The following is an 18,953-nucleotide window of genomic DNA, read 5'->3' as shown; positions in this document are numbered from 1 at the left end:
TCGTGGGAAAAAAAAAAAAAAAAGTAAAGACGATAATTTATTTTCAGAAATAAATAATGTGGTGATTGTGATTTGTGTGATGTATTGATTGTAACGAGTCCTTTTAAAGCTGAATCAACAATGGAAGATGATAAATCGGCTAAAAATGACAAGCAAGAGCTGACAAAATTTAAAATGGAGAGCAGCAGCATTTCGGAGGAGCTCGAAGACGAAGACCAGGCGACGGTAGCGAGCATTCGCGTTACGTCATCGCTGCCGAGTCGCGAGAGCAGTTTCGACACCGGGTCCTCAAAGATATCCAGCAGAATGTCGAGGATTTTTTTGGTGTCCAAGAGCAGCCCCCAGTCCAGCTCGAGCCAAGAGGACTACGAACCGGAAACAAAATGTTTGCCGGGTAATGTGCTGCTGGGTATAAACGGAACCCATCATCAGTCTGCGAGGTCGATGGAAAGTTTGCGAAACTCGCGTAATTTTCTGAGCGCTGATGAGCGATACGAAGACTCGAGATCTTTGGAATCTCTTACCACCCATGTGGCAACATCGTCGAGCACTTCCGGCGGTTCGCTCGTCGGAACGTCAGCTACTCATCATCATCAGAAGACGAGCCACCATCACTACCGCAGCTTCATTAGCTGCTCTTCAACCTCGTCTTCATCTTCTATCGCCGGCGGGCTCGCTGGTAAACGGAGGGTTGGCAGCGCAGTCGAATCACGCAGCAGCGAAAATCTCATGAGACGTGAAGAGAGTCTCAATGCTGAAGTCAGACGTGGGTTGTATGCAAGCACCGCGCTAGAGAGAAAGACACCGAGACTTCATTTGAGTCTTCCTCACGATGACGTCGATGGGAATTCTGGAGGAGGTCCACCGGGAGTGTTTTCATTAACGAGTCCTGGCGGTAGCGACAGGAGAATTCACATCCTCAGCCCTCATTCGCCTCTACCTTCTGGAGAGTTTTTCCATCAGTACACTGTACAGAGTCTGAAATCGAGACGCGCTAAAGCTCACGTACTACCGAGGTTGGTCTTGCCCCGAAGTGAATCTGAGGTCTTTTTACAGTGAGTAGATATTTTTTTTTTAAATCCCTCAAGTGTGGACCCGAGCGACTCCTTCTTCTGAGCTTTTTTGGTCATCTGTAAGATCATGGTATCCTGGTGTTGTCAACGTTTTTCCAGTCATTATGTGTTTTTTTTTATTCTACAGGCCAATAATTAAATTTTCATATTTGATTTTGACATTTTGATGCTTTGATTTTAAAATTTTAAATATTGCACCCGAAAATAGACGGGATAATTAAAAATTAAATATTTAAACGGCGCAATTTCAATGGAGAATATTTTGTTTGCTTATCAACGTCATTTTGAATTATTTGTGTGTCAATTACTACGAATTATTAAACGATCAAACAGAACATTCACAGTCAAACTTTATATTATGTCAAATTATTTGAAATAATCAGATCAAGGTATCAAAATATTTAATGTGGCTTAAAAAATTTCGCTTTAGATACGAGTATTTTTATCATTGACATTAATAATTATTTGATAAATAATTTGAGATCAAAAATACATCAAATGTTAATTTTTATTTGAAATTCAAGGTCACAGAGAAAAAATTTCCTCAGATTTGGCGATTAAAACCCAAACAAATTTATCTTAATGTGGGATAGAAATATTTAACACGATTCCCACGAAAATACTTTTATAAAAGATAAATATTTAAGCGGCTTATATTTTTTATTTCAATCCCATTCTGGCATTAAAGAAATATCACAATGCCGCGAGTTAACTCTCAGACAGTTTAATTTTTTATTTGAAATAAAATCAACCTTTATAGAAGTGCCTCTCATTTTTATTACACCCCTTTAAATCAATAATGTAATTTCAATAATTTCACTCGATTTAAATTTTAAAATACTCAAAACTTTTCTTATTTTCATCGAAAATTTATGGACTTTTAAATTCATCCAATTGGAAAAAATTGCTCTATTCAGCCAATATTGAATTAATCTCGATAAATTTACCTCGAATTTTCTTCATATGCCCAGCAAATAATAATTTAGATCTACAGAGTTTCTACCAGATCTCATTTTTTAAGATCATCTAAAATAATTCAAAATTTTGTTTATAAAAAATTTCCACGCCTTAGAAAAAATTAATTTTAAATCTGAGATCTAGATAAATAGAAAAAAAATTAGATCTTAGTCGATTTAATCAGATCTCATTGATCAAATTTTTCCCGGGTAAAAAAATTCCATTAATTCAAGTCTTTAAATTTTCAAAAAAAAAATTTATTTACCTGAGATGAAAACTATTTTAGCGCGACTATTTTTAAACAACTTTGGCCATGTTCAAGAGCTTTAAAGTTGACTCAGTCAGTTTACCAGATCCTAGTCAAGATAGAAATTTGAAACACTTGTTCACATAACATTTGAATTGATTACGACACTCGGGAGCGAACTTGGCAACTTCGTAAATTTAAACCCGCGCTATTTACACAAAAACCGTCGCTTCGTCTATTCCATTTTGTATACATAATGTAATTGCTGAGTAATTGTTAACCAGAGTGAAATAAAAAAGCCTGGCTGCTACAAAAATTTTCAATAAAAAATTTTTTTCACAGGATTTTTATTCCGGATTGATTTTCCAGGCGCAATCAATTTTGATTTGATTATACTGTTATCTAATATCTAAAATTACATGGATATATACGTCTATTCCATTTAAAGCCCATGTTCATACATTTATATTTCGATATATATATACATATAAATGTATTCAATATTAAATGTATTTCGCGTTACACTAAATCTAATAATTCCAATGTATAATTTATAGACTCGGAATAATTTACATATTGGAGTCAATACACTAATCTGTGAATTAATATCTGTTAATTAGCGTGAAAGTGATCATCCAGTTGGTAATTTAGATCAAATTGAAACCATTAGAGCCTCTGAAAATAGATTACTAATTTTTGTATTGTGAATAATTTTTGAAAATTATGAATTTCAAAATTTTTAAATGAAAATTTCAATTTCTAACGCAAAGAAAAAATTTTATGAAAAATATTACGACTGAAAAATCAAAATTTAATTTGATTCGGAAAATTTTTCGCAAATCTCTAAATCCTAATTTTGAAATTTGAATAATTTCTCACTGTTTTCCAAAATTTCTTAATGAAAATTTTAATTTCTAACGCAAAGAAAAAATTTTGCGAAAATAATACGACTGAAAAATCAAAATTTAATTTGATTCAGAAAACTTTTCGCAAATCTCTAAATCCTAATTTTGAAATTTGAATAATTTCTCACTGTTTTCCAAAATTTCTTAATGAAAATTTTAATTTCTAACGCAAAGAAAAAATTTTGCGAAAATATTACGACTGAAAAATCAAAATTTAATTTGATTCAGAAAACTTTTCGCAAATCCCTAAATCCTAATTTTGAAATTTGAATAATTTCTCACTGTTTTCCAAAATTTCTTAATGAAAATTTCAATTTTTAACGCAAAGAAAAAATTTTGTGAAAAATATTACGACTGAAAAATCAAAATTTGATTTGATTCAGAAAATTTTTCACAAATCTCTAAATCCTAATTTTGAAATTTGAATAATTTCTCACTGTTTTCTAAAATTTCTTAATGAAAATTTCATTTTCTAACGCAAAGAAAAAATTTTGTGAAAAATATTACGACTGAAAAATCAAAATTCAATTTGATTCAGAAAATTTTTCGCAAATTTCTAAATCCTAATTTTGAAATTTGAATAATTTCTCACTGATTTCCAAAAAGTTAAATTATTTTATCAAAAAAAGTAATAAATAAAAATTTCAAAATTTTTTCTGAAAGATTTTTATTAATCTGAATATCCGTAGATAAATCTGCGGTTAAAAATAAAAACTCTATCTCTAGTATGCTTTGAAAAGTAATAGAAAAAAAAAATTATAAAAACCAACCGCAGCTTCACTTTGAAACTCTAGGATAGCATTTTTCAATTTCTAAACCCACATTACTCACTCGAGACCTCAACTTATGGAATATTTTTCTTCCTCTTCAATCCGCTCGACCAATAAGCTCTCGAAAATAATAAAAAAATCGAACCTCTCCAGTCAGTGAAATTTTCCGAGCAAAAATAAACGTAACTCGGTTGTTTACTTACTTTTCAAGTCTTCAATTTAAAAAAAAAAAATAAAAACAATCAAGCATGCGTAGATGACGTAAATCCCTTGCGATATTAATGAATTCTGTTTTATCTTTCGAGACCCGGGAGATCCGAGGCTAATAATTCACCGTTTTAACTGCGGGAGGCAGCACTTAGTCACTTTTTATTCTCTTCATTATATTCTTAATTTCTTAATTATTCTTTTAAATTCACTATTTAAATTACAAAAGCCCGCTAATAAATCAACTCGAAAAAATTCCCTTCGCGCTTCGAAAATAAATTTCCCCTCCCAGTTTGAATTTTCCCGCAAAAAAATCATCACTAATTTTTTTTCAAATTTAAAATTTCAAATTCATCTCGGTAACAATAATTTGAGCAAAACCACTTGTAATTATCAACTATTAGATATCCAGAGTAAATATCAGATACCGAATAGAACTGAGTAGAGATAACAGAGTGTTCAATAAATCTCGACTATTTATGACCTCTCGAAAGTACTTATAAAATAAATCAACTCTTGTTAATTAAAGCTCATTAAAATTTTTTTTTTCCTCCAGAATATCAATTAATTGGCGAAAATAAATTGGTAATTAAAACAGAGTCGCAATTAAAAGCAAATAAATGTAATCTATTTTTTATTATTACAGTAATATTTTGAATATGCGTTTTTTGGAATATTTATTTATTTAATGTTTCAAACTTTAGCGGTAAAAGTTTAACGTCTAGTTTAAAATAATAAAATTGTTTAGTTAATATGAGTTGAGAGTAGAGTTAACTAGCTATAACACATAAGTGACTGCTGGTATCTCGTCAGTATCTCGCTGGCACGCGAGTTTGCAAGTCGAATTATAAATTTTAAATTACAAATTAATATATACGTTTATTTTAAATTAATTGATAAATAGTTTCAAGTAAAAACTTTTAAAATTCAATGAAAAATTCCACATGCGCAAAAACAGAAATAAATAATTAATTATAAAAGTGGAAAATGGATTTCAGTGAAATTATTAGTGAGCATTAGATCGCATCGACGGACATATTTATTGAAGTATACTTATATATTTAAAATAAAATGATTAATAAAAATGAACGAGTATGCAGTTTTTATACCGTCAGCAGAAACCCCGCGATTTCCATTAAAATATTCCGCGGGCATGAAAATGGCACTTCCGCTGACCTCCTTGAGGAGACACAGCGGCTGCGTTTCGAGTTTGTCGAGAGCCAAGCCCCATGCTAGACTTCTCTATATTGTCCCGTAAGTTTTTACTATCCCATATTACACACAAAGTTCGCTGATTATCAGTCAATATTGTTTTAATCAACAATTAAGCGGCTCAAGAGTTGTCTCAGAAAACAATTAGCGCGAGGCTCAACATTGCATCCATACTAAATAATAGTGATGATAAATTTTTTAAAAATGGTACGGCTAGGGATGAGTCAATAAGGGGCTAGTATAGATAGATCATTGGATCTAGAGGTCAATATTGATTGACAAAAAGACGTATCTGTAATTGAGAGGGCTTCATGTCACGCAGAAGCACGCTGTTGTCACGCCGGCATTGCTTTGTTATTACGTAAATACGATATACCTATACATGTACAATTATTTTTTTTTTTTTTATTATTCTCTCGTATCAATTAAAATTTTTTTTTTACTCGGTCATTTTTTAAATTTATAGATTTTGTTACTCCATGATATTTTGGAAAAATTTTATTTTCTACTTGATTACCTTTTAAATTTCGAAATTTTTTACTCCATGTTTTGAAAAAATTTTTTTTTCCTTTTTAGTCATTTTTTAAATTTATATAATTTTTTACTCCATAATATTTTGAAAAAATTTTATTTTCTACTTGATATCCTTTTAAATTTCGAAATTTTTTACTCCATATGTTTTGAAAAAATTTTTTTTTTCTTCTGTCATTTTTTAAATTTATAAAATTTTTTACTCCATAATATTTAAAAAAAAAATTTTATTTTCTACTTGATCACCTTTTAAATTTCAAAATTTTTTACTCCATGTTTTGAAAAATTTTTTTTTTCCTCCTCAGTCATTTATTAAAATTATAAAATTTTTTACTCCATAATATTTTGAAGAAATTTTATTTTCTACTTGATCACCTTTTAAATTTCGAAATTTTTTACTCCATGTTTTAAAAAAATTTTTTTTTCCTCCTCAGTCATTTTTTACATTTATAAAATTTTTTACTCCATAATATTTTGAAAAAATTTTATTTTCTACTTGATCACCTTTTAAATTTCGAAATTTTTTACTCCATGTTTTGAAAAAATTTTTTTTTTCCTTCAGTCATTTTTTAGATTTATAAAATTTTTGACTCCATATTATTTTGAAAAAATTTTATTTTCTACTTGATTACTTTTTAAATTTCGAAATTTTTCACTCCATGTTTTGAAAAATTTTTTTTTCCTTCAGTCATTTTTTAAATTTATAAAATTTTTGACTCCATAATATTTTTAAAAAATTTGTTCTATTTAGTAGTAATTGAAAGTATAAAAAAAATAAAAATGAAGACTGTTATTATACGTAACACAGTGTAGGCATTAAAAACTGTGCAAATACAATAGTTTTAGTAGGTCATTAATAACGAGCTCTTATCGTAATTTTAAAACGGCAATGTAATTACAATATATCCATTTTCTTAGTTAATATTTATATATGAGTCTAAAAATTTTCCGCTATTGTACAAATAAGGATGAAAACAAGGTGGTTAGGATTTATGCATCGGGTATTAAATTAACGGTAATAATTTATAAATAAAATATCCAATTGATATAATGTACGTCGTACTAACAATTGAGTATACATTAGGTAGCGGGCAACAGGCTATTTAATCGATGAATACCACTAGTCGCACACTGACGGTGGAAATAATGATGTGCTGGTTGCGTAACTCGGCAATCATCACATCGGACTCGACATAATATACTAATACAACCAGATATTTGTCTGCCGATTGCCGGAAGAACGCCAAGACTCACTCTTCCAGCGTAAATAAATCTCTTGCAACATTTAAATAACAATAACAATAATTATTAAAGAGGAATTATTTTAATTTGAATTTTTTTTATCATTCAAATTTACTAATTTCAATTTATAATCAGTTTTTTTTTCTTTTCAATAGACCATTATCATAATCGACGATCTTTATAAATTATTTTTGAATATTCAAGTATCTGAGGACGCGCAATAGCCATTTTGGGAGCTGAAAATATCATAATTTTAGTAGATAACTTTTTTCACAAAAAAATCGGGAGTAAATATGTCGCCCGTCACCCGAAGTTGTGGAGTTTTTAAAAAATTTACTCCGCATATGAAATAAATACGGAATTTTTTTTCAGAAGTGATTTTGGAGTCACGTGGATTTTATTTAAATCCGCATCCACTTCGACCCAGAGTTTTAATGTTAAAATAAACCCCTCCATGTACCTGAAGATCGGAAAGTTTTATGCAACGAAAATGAAAAAATTTTTGTAATTTGACTGCTTAAAAGTAACTTAGGGGTAATTGGGGTCGGCTGCAATTTTCGGCTGACACTACACAGAAAAAACAGATATCTTGAGTCAAGAAAATATTTTTGAAGACAAACGTTTTCGGGAACCAAGTCAAGATTTTCTTGAGCCAAGAGAATTCGTCTTGTTTGGAGAAGATTTCTACTTTATCTAAGAAAATTTAGGTCTCCAAAAAAATTTTTTTGAATCAAGAATATTTACCTTCAGTCGAGAATTTTTTTTTTGTGTGTAGCACTTATGCGAAAGATTTTCAAAATCTAGATCCAGTAGATTTTTTACTTTTCATTTTTTTTTTCTTTTATTTTCGTACCATGAAAAACGTTCCGATTTTTAGATACATATCTCTCCCTAAAAAATTTAACTCCCGCCTGGAGTTTTCGTCTCAAAATTGACTCCCCTTCGTAAATTTTACTCCAAAATAAAATACATCGGCTCTGAATTCACTCCGGAATGATTCCGCAATTTTTTTATAATTATTATTATTATTGATATTAATAAATAAAAAACAAAAATTTTCAGTTTCGATGTGGAAAATGGAGGGTCAGCATTGGACGGCGGAGCTGGAGGCGCAGCATCACCCAATGCAGGACTTGTCTTGCAAACCTTGCCACAAAGAAGAGAAAGCTTTCTCTACCGCAGTGATAGCGACTTTGAAATGTCACCCAAGTCTATGTCACGTAACAGCTCTATCGCCAGTGAAAGGTAAATAATGTTTACTCTTAAAGAAATCTTGCTCGTAATTTTTTTAAAAAATAAATCTAAATAAATAAATAAATAAATAAATATTTAAACTGCTTCAACTATTGAGCTACGATAAAGATCCACAATAAATGTGCACTACACTACTTTTATATTACCAATAAAAAGGCCAAGTGCAATAAAACTAGCATTCTTCGGTACAGGCTATTTACGGTTTTATAGCTTTCCTTTAATTACTTTTTACCATCGTCTTAGTACAGCTTAAACTCTACATGTTTCTATTAAAGTTTCTTTTGTAAAAAAAAGGCTAAAAATTTTTATGAGGAAATTAAATTTTTTTGAGTATTAAAACTGTTAATTGTAAATTAAAGCATTGGTTACATTGTTTAAGTTAATTAAAATCGAATGTTATTATTTTTTATTCTAATGAATGCTCAAGTACGTGTCATATGTCAATGTGGCTTCTGTTACGCGGATTATCTATCATTTAATCAGATGCTTATAAATGTGTGTATTTATTTACTATAAAGTTATTCAGTTACACGGAAAAAATTTCAAAATTACTATATCGGAAAAGGAGAAGTGGCCGAAAAATTAGCGACCCGAGTCGAAATATTAGACGTAATTTGAACGTTTTTAACGTTTTGAACGTAAATTGAACGTTTTGAACGTAGATTGGAGTATCATAAATTGAAAACATATTTATCATAAAACTAAAACTCATTTATACTTCCAATAAAAAAACATAAGCATATACCAAAAAATTTTTTTCATCGATTTTGTACTCCTGGATTATAATCACGTCAATTCCCTAAAATTTTGTCGTCCGCTTTTCTGGCTCTTAAATGAAGAATTCGTATTTTGAAAAAAAATTTTTTTCAGTTTCATACTTCTATCTTTAACACTATATATGTATATCTGTTCATAAATTATGACACCTGATATCAAGGTGATGAAAATTGTGATTACAAATATTGAAACAAATTAATTGATATTATCATTAAACTAAAATCATAACTCATGAAATTACCAATTTTTTATGAACCAAAATACAAAAAAATCTTTCAAATTACTTTCAAAACGTTGAAAACGTTCAATTTACGTTTAAAACGTTAAGAACGTTCAACTTACGTCTAATATTTTGACTCGGAGACTTCCCCGGTTTAAGTAAAAAATTTCTCATGAGTAAAAATTACTTACTCATAGGAAGTTTAATGGAATGTTTAATTAAACTCGTAATTATTTTTACTGTCTTTAAATTAAATAATAATTTTACTTAACGTTGAGCAGAAGATGAACTGCAAAATAAATCTTCTACACTGAAAAAAATTGGGAGTGATTACGGATTTTAATTAAACCTGAATTTACTCTGTCACTCAGAGTTTTTTAAAAAATCTTTTGCATACGGAGTAAATATCAAGTTTGATTTTTCAGCCGAGTGATTTCGGAGTGATCTGGATTTTATTTAAATCTGCATTCACTCTTATTCGGAGTTTTCATATTACCATAAACTCGGAGTAAATTTCACTCCAAGGGGATTAAATAAATACACAGTCATCTGCTCCGGATTTACTCCGCGTTCACTCCGCAAATTTTTCAGTGTATTGATAAATTTCATAAAAAATTTTTTTTTGCTCGACGTTAATTTGAAATTTTGACCAATTGGTAAATTTTCATTATCAGGAATGAGAGTCCACAGAAATTTTTAATTTTTTCCAATTAGTAATTTTTTGACAGCGACAGTAATTATTAATTTTCGGGGACATTTTTTCCGTGTACATGTAAATTATGCAGAGGCAGGTTGATTGTAATTTACCAAGTGGTGTCGATAAACTCATTGCATCTCGTTATCAACTTATGACCACATTATATTACTTGTACATACTGTTAATTGTCATAACATCTGGTGTCTGATACTTCGGTTGCAGGTTCAAAGAGACAGAGCCGCCAATCGAGCGAGCGTATGTAATCGATATTTATTATCTTACTACACCGCTTTATTATTATTATTTATTTTGTTTTTGTTCCCGATCACGTTAGTCGTATTTCAGATTTTATTTTTTTATTTTCATTTCACTGTCACGTAAATTTTTTTATCACATTACTGCGACCCAGCACTCAGTTGAAAAAAAGTTAAATGTAAAAAAATATTTAACTGAATTTTTCAAAGCTTATGTTTCCTCTTGACAGTTTTTTTTTCTATTTCACTATCTGTGGATTGAATAACAGTTTTATAGATTCGGATTTTTTAATTTTTTATCAAAAGTTCAAAGGAGAATTTTAAATTGAATTTTTTTTTGACATTTCATTGAATAGTAGACGAAATTGAAAAATTTTAAGTTCATGTCAGACATTTTTAACAAAAAAAAAACTGTCATAAATATTAAAAAAAAAAATATATAAATTTTTTTTCGACTCATCTCTTTGGCTTGAGAAAAATTTCACGTCCACATGCACTTTCCGCTGTAATATTTATGAGGCTGCATGGCAAAAAACGGCAATAAAAAATAAAATAAGAGCAAACGTTATTTTCTTTTTTTTTTTTACTGGCTGCAAAAATTATGAAAGCACCACTTCTGTTTTTCCTTTGATTATTTATAGCCCAGAGGGATTCAATTTAACGATAACGCTTGATAGATAATAGATAAAAAATTTTCACTACAAGCAATTACTATAACACGAAAACGTCACTTAGATTTACAGCACCACGTGTTGAACGTTACGTTTTTTATGTAAACCTCCACGTATATATTACCCACCGCTGAAATTTCTTGGGCTATTCCTCGCTTGGCAAAATAGTTGATAGACGCAAAAAAAAAGCTTATCTCAAACGCTTTTGATTGTATGAGATCCTGGGGTTTCCATTTCGCTATTTATTTTATCTTACGGAAAAGTTTAATCAAAAGAATTTCCCGGGTTTGTTTTCTCGAGATTTTTTGTCTTACGCTCGGATGATTCGAGAAAAAGAATTTCTAAGGATACTACTTAAGAAATATAAATATTTAAATAATAAAATAAAGTGACGTTTAATTACTGCGGATATTTTTTTTCTGAGAGATGGAAATCCATGAATCTAAAAAAATGGAATTTGTGATAGAAATTGAAAGAAAGGAATATTGAAATATGTAATAATTTTATTTTCAGGATCTTTACTGATTCGTACAAGTAAGTCGCTTAATTATGTTTAAACCGCCTTAATGACTGCGATAGATTGTTGTTAATTTAATAACTATATAAATTTATGAGGATCAGGCAAACTGGGAATTATAAAAAAAAAAGATGGTCATAGGACACCCGGGAGAAGCGAAGCTCCTTTCACGTTTTACCTCAAACCCTAATTATTGAAAATTATAACTCAATTTCACTATATGGGGAAAGGGGGTAGGGTAGGCAAAACGGAGTACCCCCAAAATTTGATAAAAAAAAAATTTTATATATTAAATGGTTCTTAAACATTCCAAAATCACTTCTGTAAGTATAATTAAGCATTACTTTGAATTTTTTTCGGTAAACTTTTTCAAAAATCGATTGTCAGTTGAAAAATATTAATGACGTTTGTTTTATGATAAAAACTATTAAAAATTTTTTTTCTTCTTTTGTATCCAATAAACATGTAAAATATAATTTTTCTTCGTGTAAATTACTTACAAAAAAATTCAACTTAATCAAATTCATTCAAAATCCAGAAATTTTTTTTTTATACCTTTTTTAGGGGGTACCCCACTTTGCCCGCAGAAATGAAAAATTTTTTTTTTCAACGGTAACTGAAAATTTCTTCTATTTACTTTGAATATCATTAAAAAAAAAAAGATTTAGCGTATTTGAGTCCTCGAAAACTTGGTATTTCCTTAAGTACCCCCTTTTGCTCCTCCCTCCCATAATAGTAAATTATTATTTAGAGATTGTTAAGAATAAGAAAATAAAAATTAACACTACGTCACGTGACTTTGAATACCCATGAATACAAATATACACAACACAAAATTTTTCCCTCCGGAATTTATTCGAGTTTTTCCTGCTAGAATGCGTAAAAACTAGCGAAAAATGGTAATATCGTGTGTAGTTATTCCCAAAAGGGCCAAAGTTATGGACTACTGTTGATAAAAATGGTCACACAGTGTCAAGAGGACGAAAGTGGACGAAACTGAGTGTCGTCCGTCCAAAAAATAATTTCTTCCTCCGGAATTTACTTGAGTTTTTTCTGCTAGAATACGTAAAAACTAACAAAAAATGGTAAAATCGTGTGTAATTATTCCCAAAAGGGCCAAAGTTATGGACTACCGTTAATAAAAATGGTCAGAAAGTGTCATGAGGACGAAACTGGACGAAACTCCGAGTTACACTCACTCACGAGTCGAAATTTAGAGCCTATATGGTCCCTATAGCCCTAAATAGATCCGATTTAGAGCCCTGTAGTCCTGTAGCTCCGACTTTGAACCCGGAGGTCCTAACATTCACTGAGAGGTCCGATTTTGAGCCTTCAAGTCCGACAATATTAGTCCCGTAATAAATTTGGATTCATTATAATTGAATAATTCATGATGATTATTATTAATATTATTATTATTACAATAAACCAGGGCTTACAGGCCCTAAATCGGACCTAATTTTAATTTTTATCAGGTCCTAGATTGAGCCCGCAAGTGCCGAAAACGGAAATTTGTAGCACCTCAGGGACCAAAATCAGACCTAATTTAACATAGAAACAGACTCTATTTAGAGCCTCCAAGTCCGAAATAGGTCCGACTTTAAAAGGCTCTAAATGGGCTCTAAATTTCGACTCGGACACTCTCATTCATTTCCGTTGCATTTTTCTATGACGTTTCACTTTTTCTGTATTAGGTCCCTATACCAAACCCGCGTAAAGAATCTTCGCTTCAAAATAATTATGTAAATTTTCAATGGCCTTGAAAATTTTTCATTTTAAAAAAAAAAGTTTAAGAATGAAATTTTGAAAACAATTTTTCAGCGAAATCGATGATCGATCAAATTTGACAGCTGGTCTAAATTCAAAAATTTATCGTTAAAATTTTAAATTCAAATTTGCGGTTTCGCAATGCGACCTCTTAAAATTAAAAAAAATCGGGTCCATTTTGCCTCCTCCTATAAATAGTTGGTATGAATTTTGACGGACGGCTAAAATTTAACACGATGCAAATAACTTGTCAAGCATATCAGTTATATATGTTATATGAATTAATCAATCGCCACGAGCGGAATGTGGCCTACAAGTAAACATATATGATTAATATTATTTATCATTTATAAATCACAATAATATATACACAAAAACATAATTACTCCTCCATATTAATTATTAAATATCAAAAAAATATATGACTCCATCTAAAACCCTGAGATTTAAAATTGTAATTAATTTTTTAAAATTTATTTGCGGAAAAAAATTTTAGTATAAATTTATATAGATATACATCTATATATACCACCTTCCATTGAGAGTCTAAGTTTATACTCATAATTATAATATTAACATTCTATAAAGTTTATTTATTATTTAAAGTAAAATAATTTCATCTCAGTCCAACTATATCCCAAGTATTTAATTTCCGAGTCTCTGAACTCTCGTGGACTTTAAAAGTAATTTATATAAAAACTTAGTGATCAAGTATCAACAGTTTTATTGAAAGAGAAACACTAAACCCATAATAAATATAATAAATAATAAAAATGTGTAGCAAACTCTAAAAGTTGCCGATTCTGGCAGATTCTTAACCGAGTACTTGGAGCATGCGAAGTGAACTGGAACCTTGCCAATTCATGAAAATCAATATTAACAGATTCGCAGAAAGAGCATTCTCTCCATAAGATAGCATACATTTTTAGATTCATCATTTATGATATCCCAAATGACCGTGACACTTGAAACAAAACTTTATACTGATTTTTCTCATCCGCCCCCGCAAGTGACGTAATCTGAGAAAACGCGGAAATTTTAAATTTCAAAGTAATAAAAATTTCAAGCAACAGGGAGCTCACTGTAACAGGAGCGAAATCAATCAATTTAAAAACAGACGTAGGACAAAATATATATATATATATATATATCTATAGAAATATTTATAATGAAGCTGCTCGGGGAAACCCTCGAGTAGCGAAAGGGTCCGAGGTGTTACGAAAGGGCACGAGACGCCAGATAGTGACATTAAAGCCCCTCGATGCGCATGTTTCCCGCGCAAATCACGACTACGACATACTACATACTTCCCCCACCACCGGTAAAATAATATCGCGAATCCCCCGCGAAACCGGAAGACCCCGGGCAGTTGGACATCGTGGTTAACGCTAACTGTCGATATGGCGACGTTCATACCCGCGACGTGACTCGCGATCGTTTTTTACTCTCTATTGTTATTATTTCTACTATTGCTATCAACTTTACCTCAACTATTCCTGTTATTGTTCCGTCAACAAACTGTCCGTGTTATCACTCTCCCGACCCTGTTTAAATTTGAATAATAAAGCGCTATAATAAAAGCATGTGTCGAATGCTAAATTGTGAGAAGTGAGTTTTTTTAAAAAAAATTTTATTGCAAGACGCAGATAATCTTTTTAGTGAAACCACAATTATGATTCATCAAAATTTGCAAATTGAGAATAACGATGAGTTTGCATCATCGCTACTCATTAAGTAGGAAATGACGCGTTTTTTAAATAAAAATTTTGCTCGTCTTTTAAAGTCATCTACTGGCTCTTGAGAATTTAATTCATTACCGAGTAATTATTGTTGTTGTTGTTGTTGTTGTTAATTGCAATTATTTAACGGTGAGATTTATTAAGACTAGGTCACAGACTGCACTAGGGTGACCGTGTCGTTAATGATTTATATCCCTCGACTTCTAAATATACACAAACGACACGTACCTCGTAATAGCTTCAAGTAGTTAGTGAAGCGTAGTAAGAAAGTTTTGTTGAAAATATAAATAAACAAAGTTGTCGGTTATTTTTGGGCATGGCCTAAAGTCTCAGCACCACTCATCCTAAAGTAAACTCAACTCGTTCGACCAACGTGATCATACTCGTCAGTTGCCTCGGTATTTTTTTCCTCATAAGTTTACATATCGAACCAGAATGGGGATTTTTATTTAAAAACTGCGACTGAGTACCGGAGTTATGGCGACACAGAGATCCTCATTAGAGTAAATCCGTTCTAAATGTCCAGTGGGCGGGATAATGACGTTTATTATTTAATTATGTGATGATATATATTTGAATTAAATCCAATTCGCTATTCACAAGACGTAATGATTTAAGTACGCAGTCCTATTTCTCGTGCCCACGAGTTGTTATTTAATAACAGTGATTAGTTTGAATTATTTATAAATGTATATATATGTGTGTATATATGTGGGTGAGTAGTATGGGCAATTAGTGACGATGTCCGACACAAGTGCAGGTGTGGGAGCTGGGACAGGTGATGGTGTGGGTGCGGGTGTTTCGGGCTTGGAAGACTTGATATTTTTTCCGGGTAGTTTGAAAAGGTGCGGGGGTGGTATGAGTTCGCCAGCATTAGGCGGTAGTAATGACGATGCCACTGTTGCTCGTGTTGTTGGAATGGTTGGTAATTTAGCGGGTGCTGTTGCTGGATTACCACGTACACATTCCATGTCTGCATTAAGGTCGAAACCGACACGACGGGCTGTGTTTTGGGAGCAACAGTGTTTTGCTTCACCAACCAAACGAGATTTGTAAGTTGCCATGTGTAGTCCACTTTCCGAACTACTAAACTTTGTGCCCAAAAATGCCAAAGTCGAGTAAAAAATTTCATTGAATAGAAAAAAATCTGACGAATCTTCCAGTACAGAAACCTAAGGCGAGTTTTAATTTTTTTTTTTGTTAACAAAAACATTTTTTGGCCACAAAGTTTAGTAGTATGGGAAGTAGACTGATATACATATATACTATATATACATATATGGTACTGGTTGAAAATTAAACTCAATTGATATAAAGTTAATTACTTATAATAAATTTTGAAATTGATAACTTTAAATTGGGAATAATTATATATGTATAGTATAAGTATATATGTATATATTTATAAATGTATAGATAATGAGAGGAATTAAATGAATAGATAAATAAATAATTACAATGAAATAATGAATGTAAATAATAAATAAAATACAATATAAATTATCGCGGCTTGTCGAGTTTTTATGGCAATTAAATTTAAATTTAAAATTAATTTATAAAATAATAATAAATGGATATTATGTTTTTAAAATATGTTTGCTTGTTAAACACTAATAACAAATTGACAAGGTCTCCTGCTTATTCATTATTATTGTCTATATACATAGACACTGTGGAGAGAGTATGCGCTATAGTCGATCAGTGACGATTTTTGCTTTATTAATTATTGCTACGATCTATCGCAGTCATGTTGCATGATTATTTATATTAAATGCAACGCAATTAGCTCATAGTGCTAAATCTACAGACCATTTTTTTTTTACATCAAATTCCCAACCCAATTTTATTTTTAAAAAATACAACAAATAAATACAATTTCAATAAATGAAAGCTTTCATATTTTTTTTCCATAAAACCCAACATCAAAACGTCAAATGACTTTTATTCATTTTAATCTTTTGATGGAAACCCTGCTCAGTATTTTTTATCTTTTTTTAATTCAATTACTTTCCGCTAATTAAAAGCAATTCCATTAAGTTTTACATTTATTGACTTTATTTAAATAAAAACAAAATAAACGTAATTGGAAAGCAAAAAAATAAATAAAATAATAATAATTAAAATCAATAATTTTTTTACAGTCATGGCGAAGATCTCATCGTTACGCCATTTGCCCAAGTACTTGCCGCATTACGAACTGTTAGAACAAACTTCCTACAACTCACAAATGTACCAACCAACAAGTAAGTCTTAAGTCTTAATACCAAAGCCAATACCCCCATGAAAAAAATTTATAAAAAAAATACATGTTAAAATATAAAAAAAATATATTAAAAATACATAAAAAATATATAAATATATATAAAATATGTATAAAAAATATATTTTAAATAGCTAACTTTTGGCCGATTTTCGTATATATTTTATGTATTTCAAATATATTAAAAATATATAAAAAATAATGATACTGAAGTTAGCAGATGTTTAATAATTTTTGGATTTTTTTTTAGACGATAGAAGACAAAAAAAAAATATTTGAAAAAATTGCACCTGTAGTTTTTTAAATTTTCTACATGTGCATATTTTTATTTTATTTTTTTACAATTGATTTATTGAAATACAAAAATTCAAAAATTTTTAAATGTCTGCTAATTTCAGGATCATAAAAAATACATGTATAAAAATATATTTTTCTTATATTTAAAAATATAAAAAAAATATATTATTAATATATTTTAAATCTATAAAAAATATAATTATGAAAATATAAAAAAATTATATAAAAAATATATTATTAAGTTAGTTAACAGCATAGAAAAAGAAATATAAAAAGTTTATGTAAAAAATATATTTTTTATATAATTTTTGTATATTTTTAAATATAAAAAAAATATATTTTTATACATGTATTTTTTATATATTCTAAGATATATTTTGAATATATTTAAAATATATACAAAAATCGGCCAAAAGTTAGCTATTTAAAATATATTTTTTATACATATTTTATATATATTTATATATTTTTTATGTATTTAACATATATTTTTTTTATAAATTTTTTTCATGGGGATATATCAATAATAATAATAATAGTTTACCTAATCTGCAAAGACAAAAGCGGATTTTGAAATTAAAATAGTAGATAGCCGTAACTTCAAACTAATAACTAATAATTTATCATACCTGGCAACAAGTAACAAGTAACAAGTTTACTCAAAGAGACAACTTTGTCGTTTTAGATCCCGTAGAAGCAGTGGGGCACAGGGAAGTAATACACCACAGCCACGTGTTTGCCTGGTACCCGGAGGTAGGTTTTGTTACCTTAATTAGTTACAAGTTTCCCGATACCGAATTGTTATTATCATTATTGTTATGTAGTTTACATCACATCGCTTGCTTTATATATATGTATACATGTAGGAAACAATTGTTAGTCATATATTCACTAGGGAAGACTATAAATGAACAATTATAACTTTTAGATGAAACCTACATGAAAATAGCCATGGATACAATGGAAGAACTTGACTGGTGTTTAGATCAGTTGGAAACTATTCAAACTCATCGGTCTGTTTCAGATATGGCATCTCTTAAGGTAAAATTTACAATTTGAATTTTATTACACGGTAACGCGGGAAAAGAGCAGTGGGAAGTTACAGTTTTTAGTGAAAAATCAGGGAATGGATAAAAAACTTCGTTATAGTTTGGACTGCAACAATTGAAACTTCTCGTAAAAAAGTGATTTCGATTATAGATACAAAATTTTACAGTTTTTATGATGAAATTTGAAGACCTGGTTGCTATTAAGGACTGAAAGAAGTCATGAAACTGTAACGTCTCAGAAATAATGTAATTTTTAATGATCCTGAAGTTAGCAGACAATTCAAAATTTTTTGATTTTTTTTTTAAC

The 18,953-nt window shown here is 29.9% G+C and overlaps 1 protein-coding gene across 11 annotated transcripts in view; it reads left to right on the top strand.

Moving 5' to 3' along the window:
- The window catches only part of LOC130678663 (cAMP-specific 3',5'-cyclic phosphodiesterase), an 81,802-nt gene that overhangs the window by 55,559 nt on the left and 7,290 nt on the right, over positions 1-18,953 (top strand). For 4 of the 11 annotated variants that reach the window (XM_057486022.1, XM_057486023.1, XM_057486024.1 and 1 more), the window contains 6 exons: positions 8,207-8,389; positions 10,315-10,347; positions 11,531-11,551; positions 17,182-17,283; positions 18,283-18,350; positions 18,526-18,638. In XM_057486022.1, coding sequence (XP_057342005.1) covers positions 8,207-8,389; positions 10,315-10,347; positions 11,531-11,551; positions 17,182-17,283; positions 18,283-18,350; positions 18,526-18,638 — 520 coding nt within the window. Of the gene's footprint in view, positions 1-47; positions 1,056-8,206; positions 8,390-10,314; positions 10,348-11,530; positions 11,552-14,512; positions 16,093-17,181; positions 17,284-18,282; positions 18,351-18,525; positions 18,639-18,953 lie in introns of those variants that run through there. The other 7 variants (XM_057486016.1, XM_057486020.1, XM_057486019.1 and 4 more) reach the window with 7 other exon arrangements.

The sequence above is a fragment of the Microplitis mediator genome, chromosome 2, assembly GCF_029852145.1.
Source record: "Microplitis mediator isolate UGA2020A chromosome 2, iyMicMedi2.1, whole genome shotgun sequence".
In the NCBI taxonomy this organism is placed as follows: Eukaryota; Metazoa; Arthropoda; class Insecta; order Hymenoptera; family Braconidae; genus Microplitis; species Microplitis mediator.
Note: the sequence above shows the minus strand (reverse complement) of the source record. Positions and strands in the feature narration are given on the sequence as shown.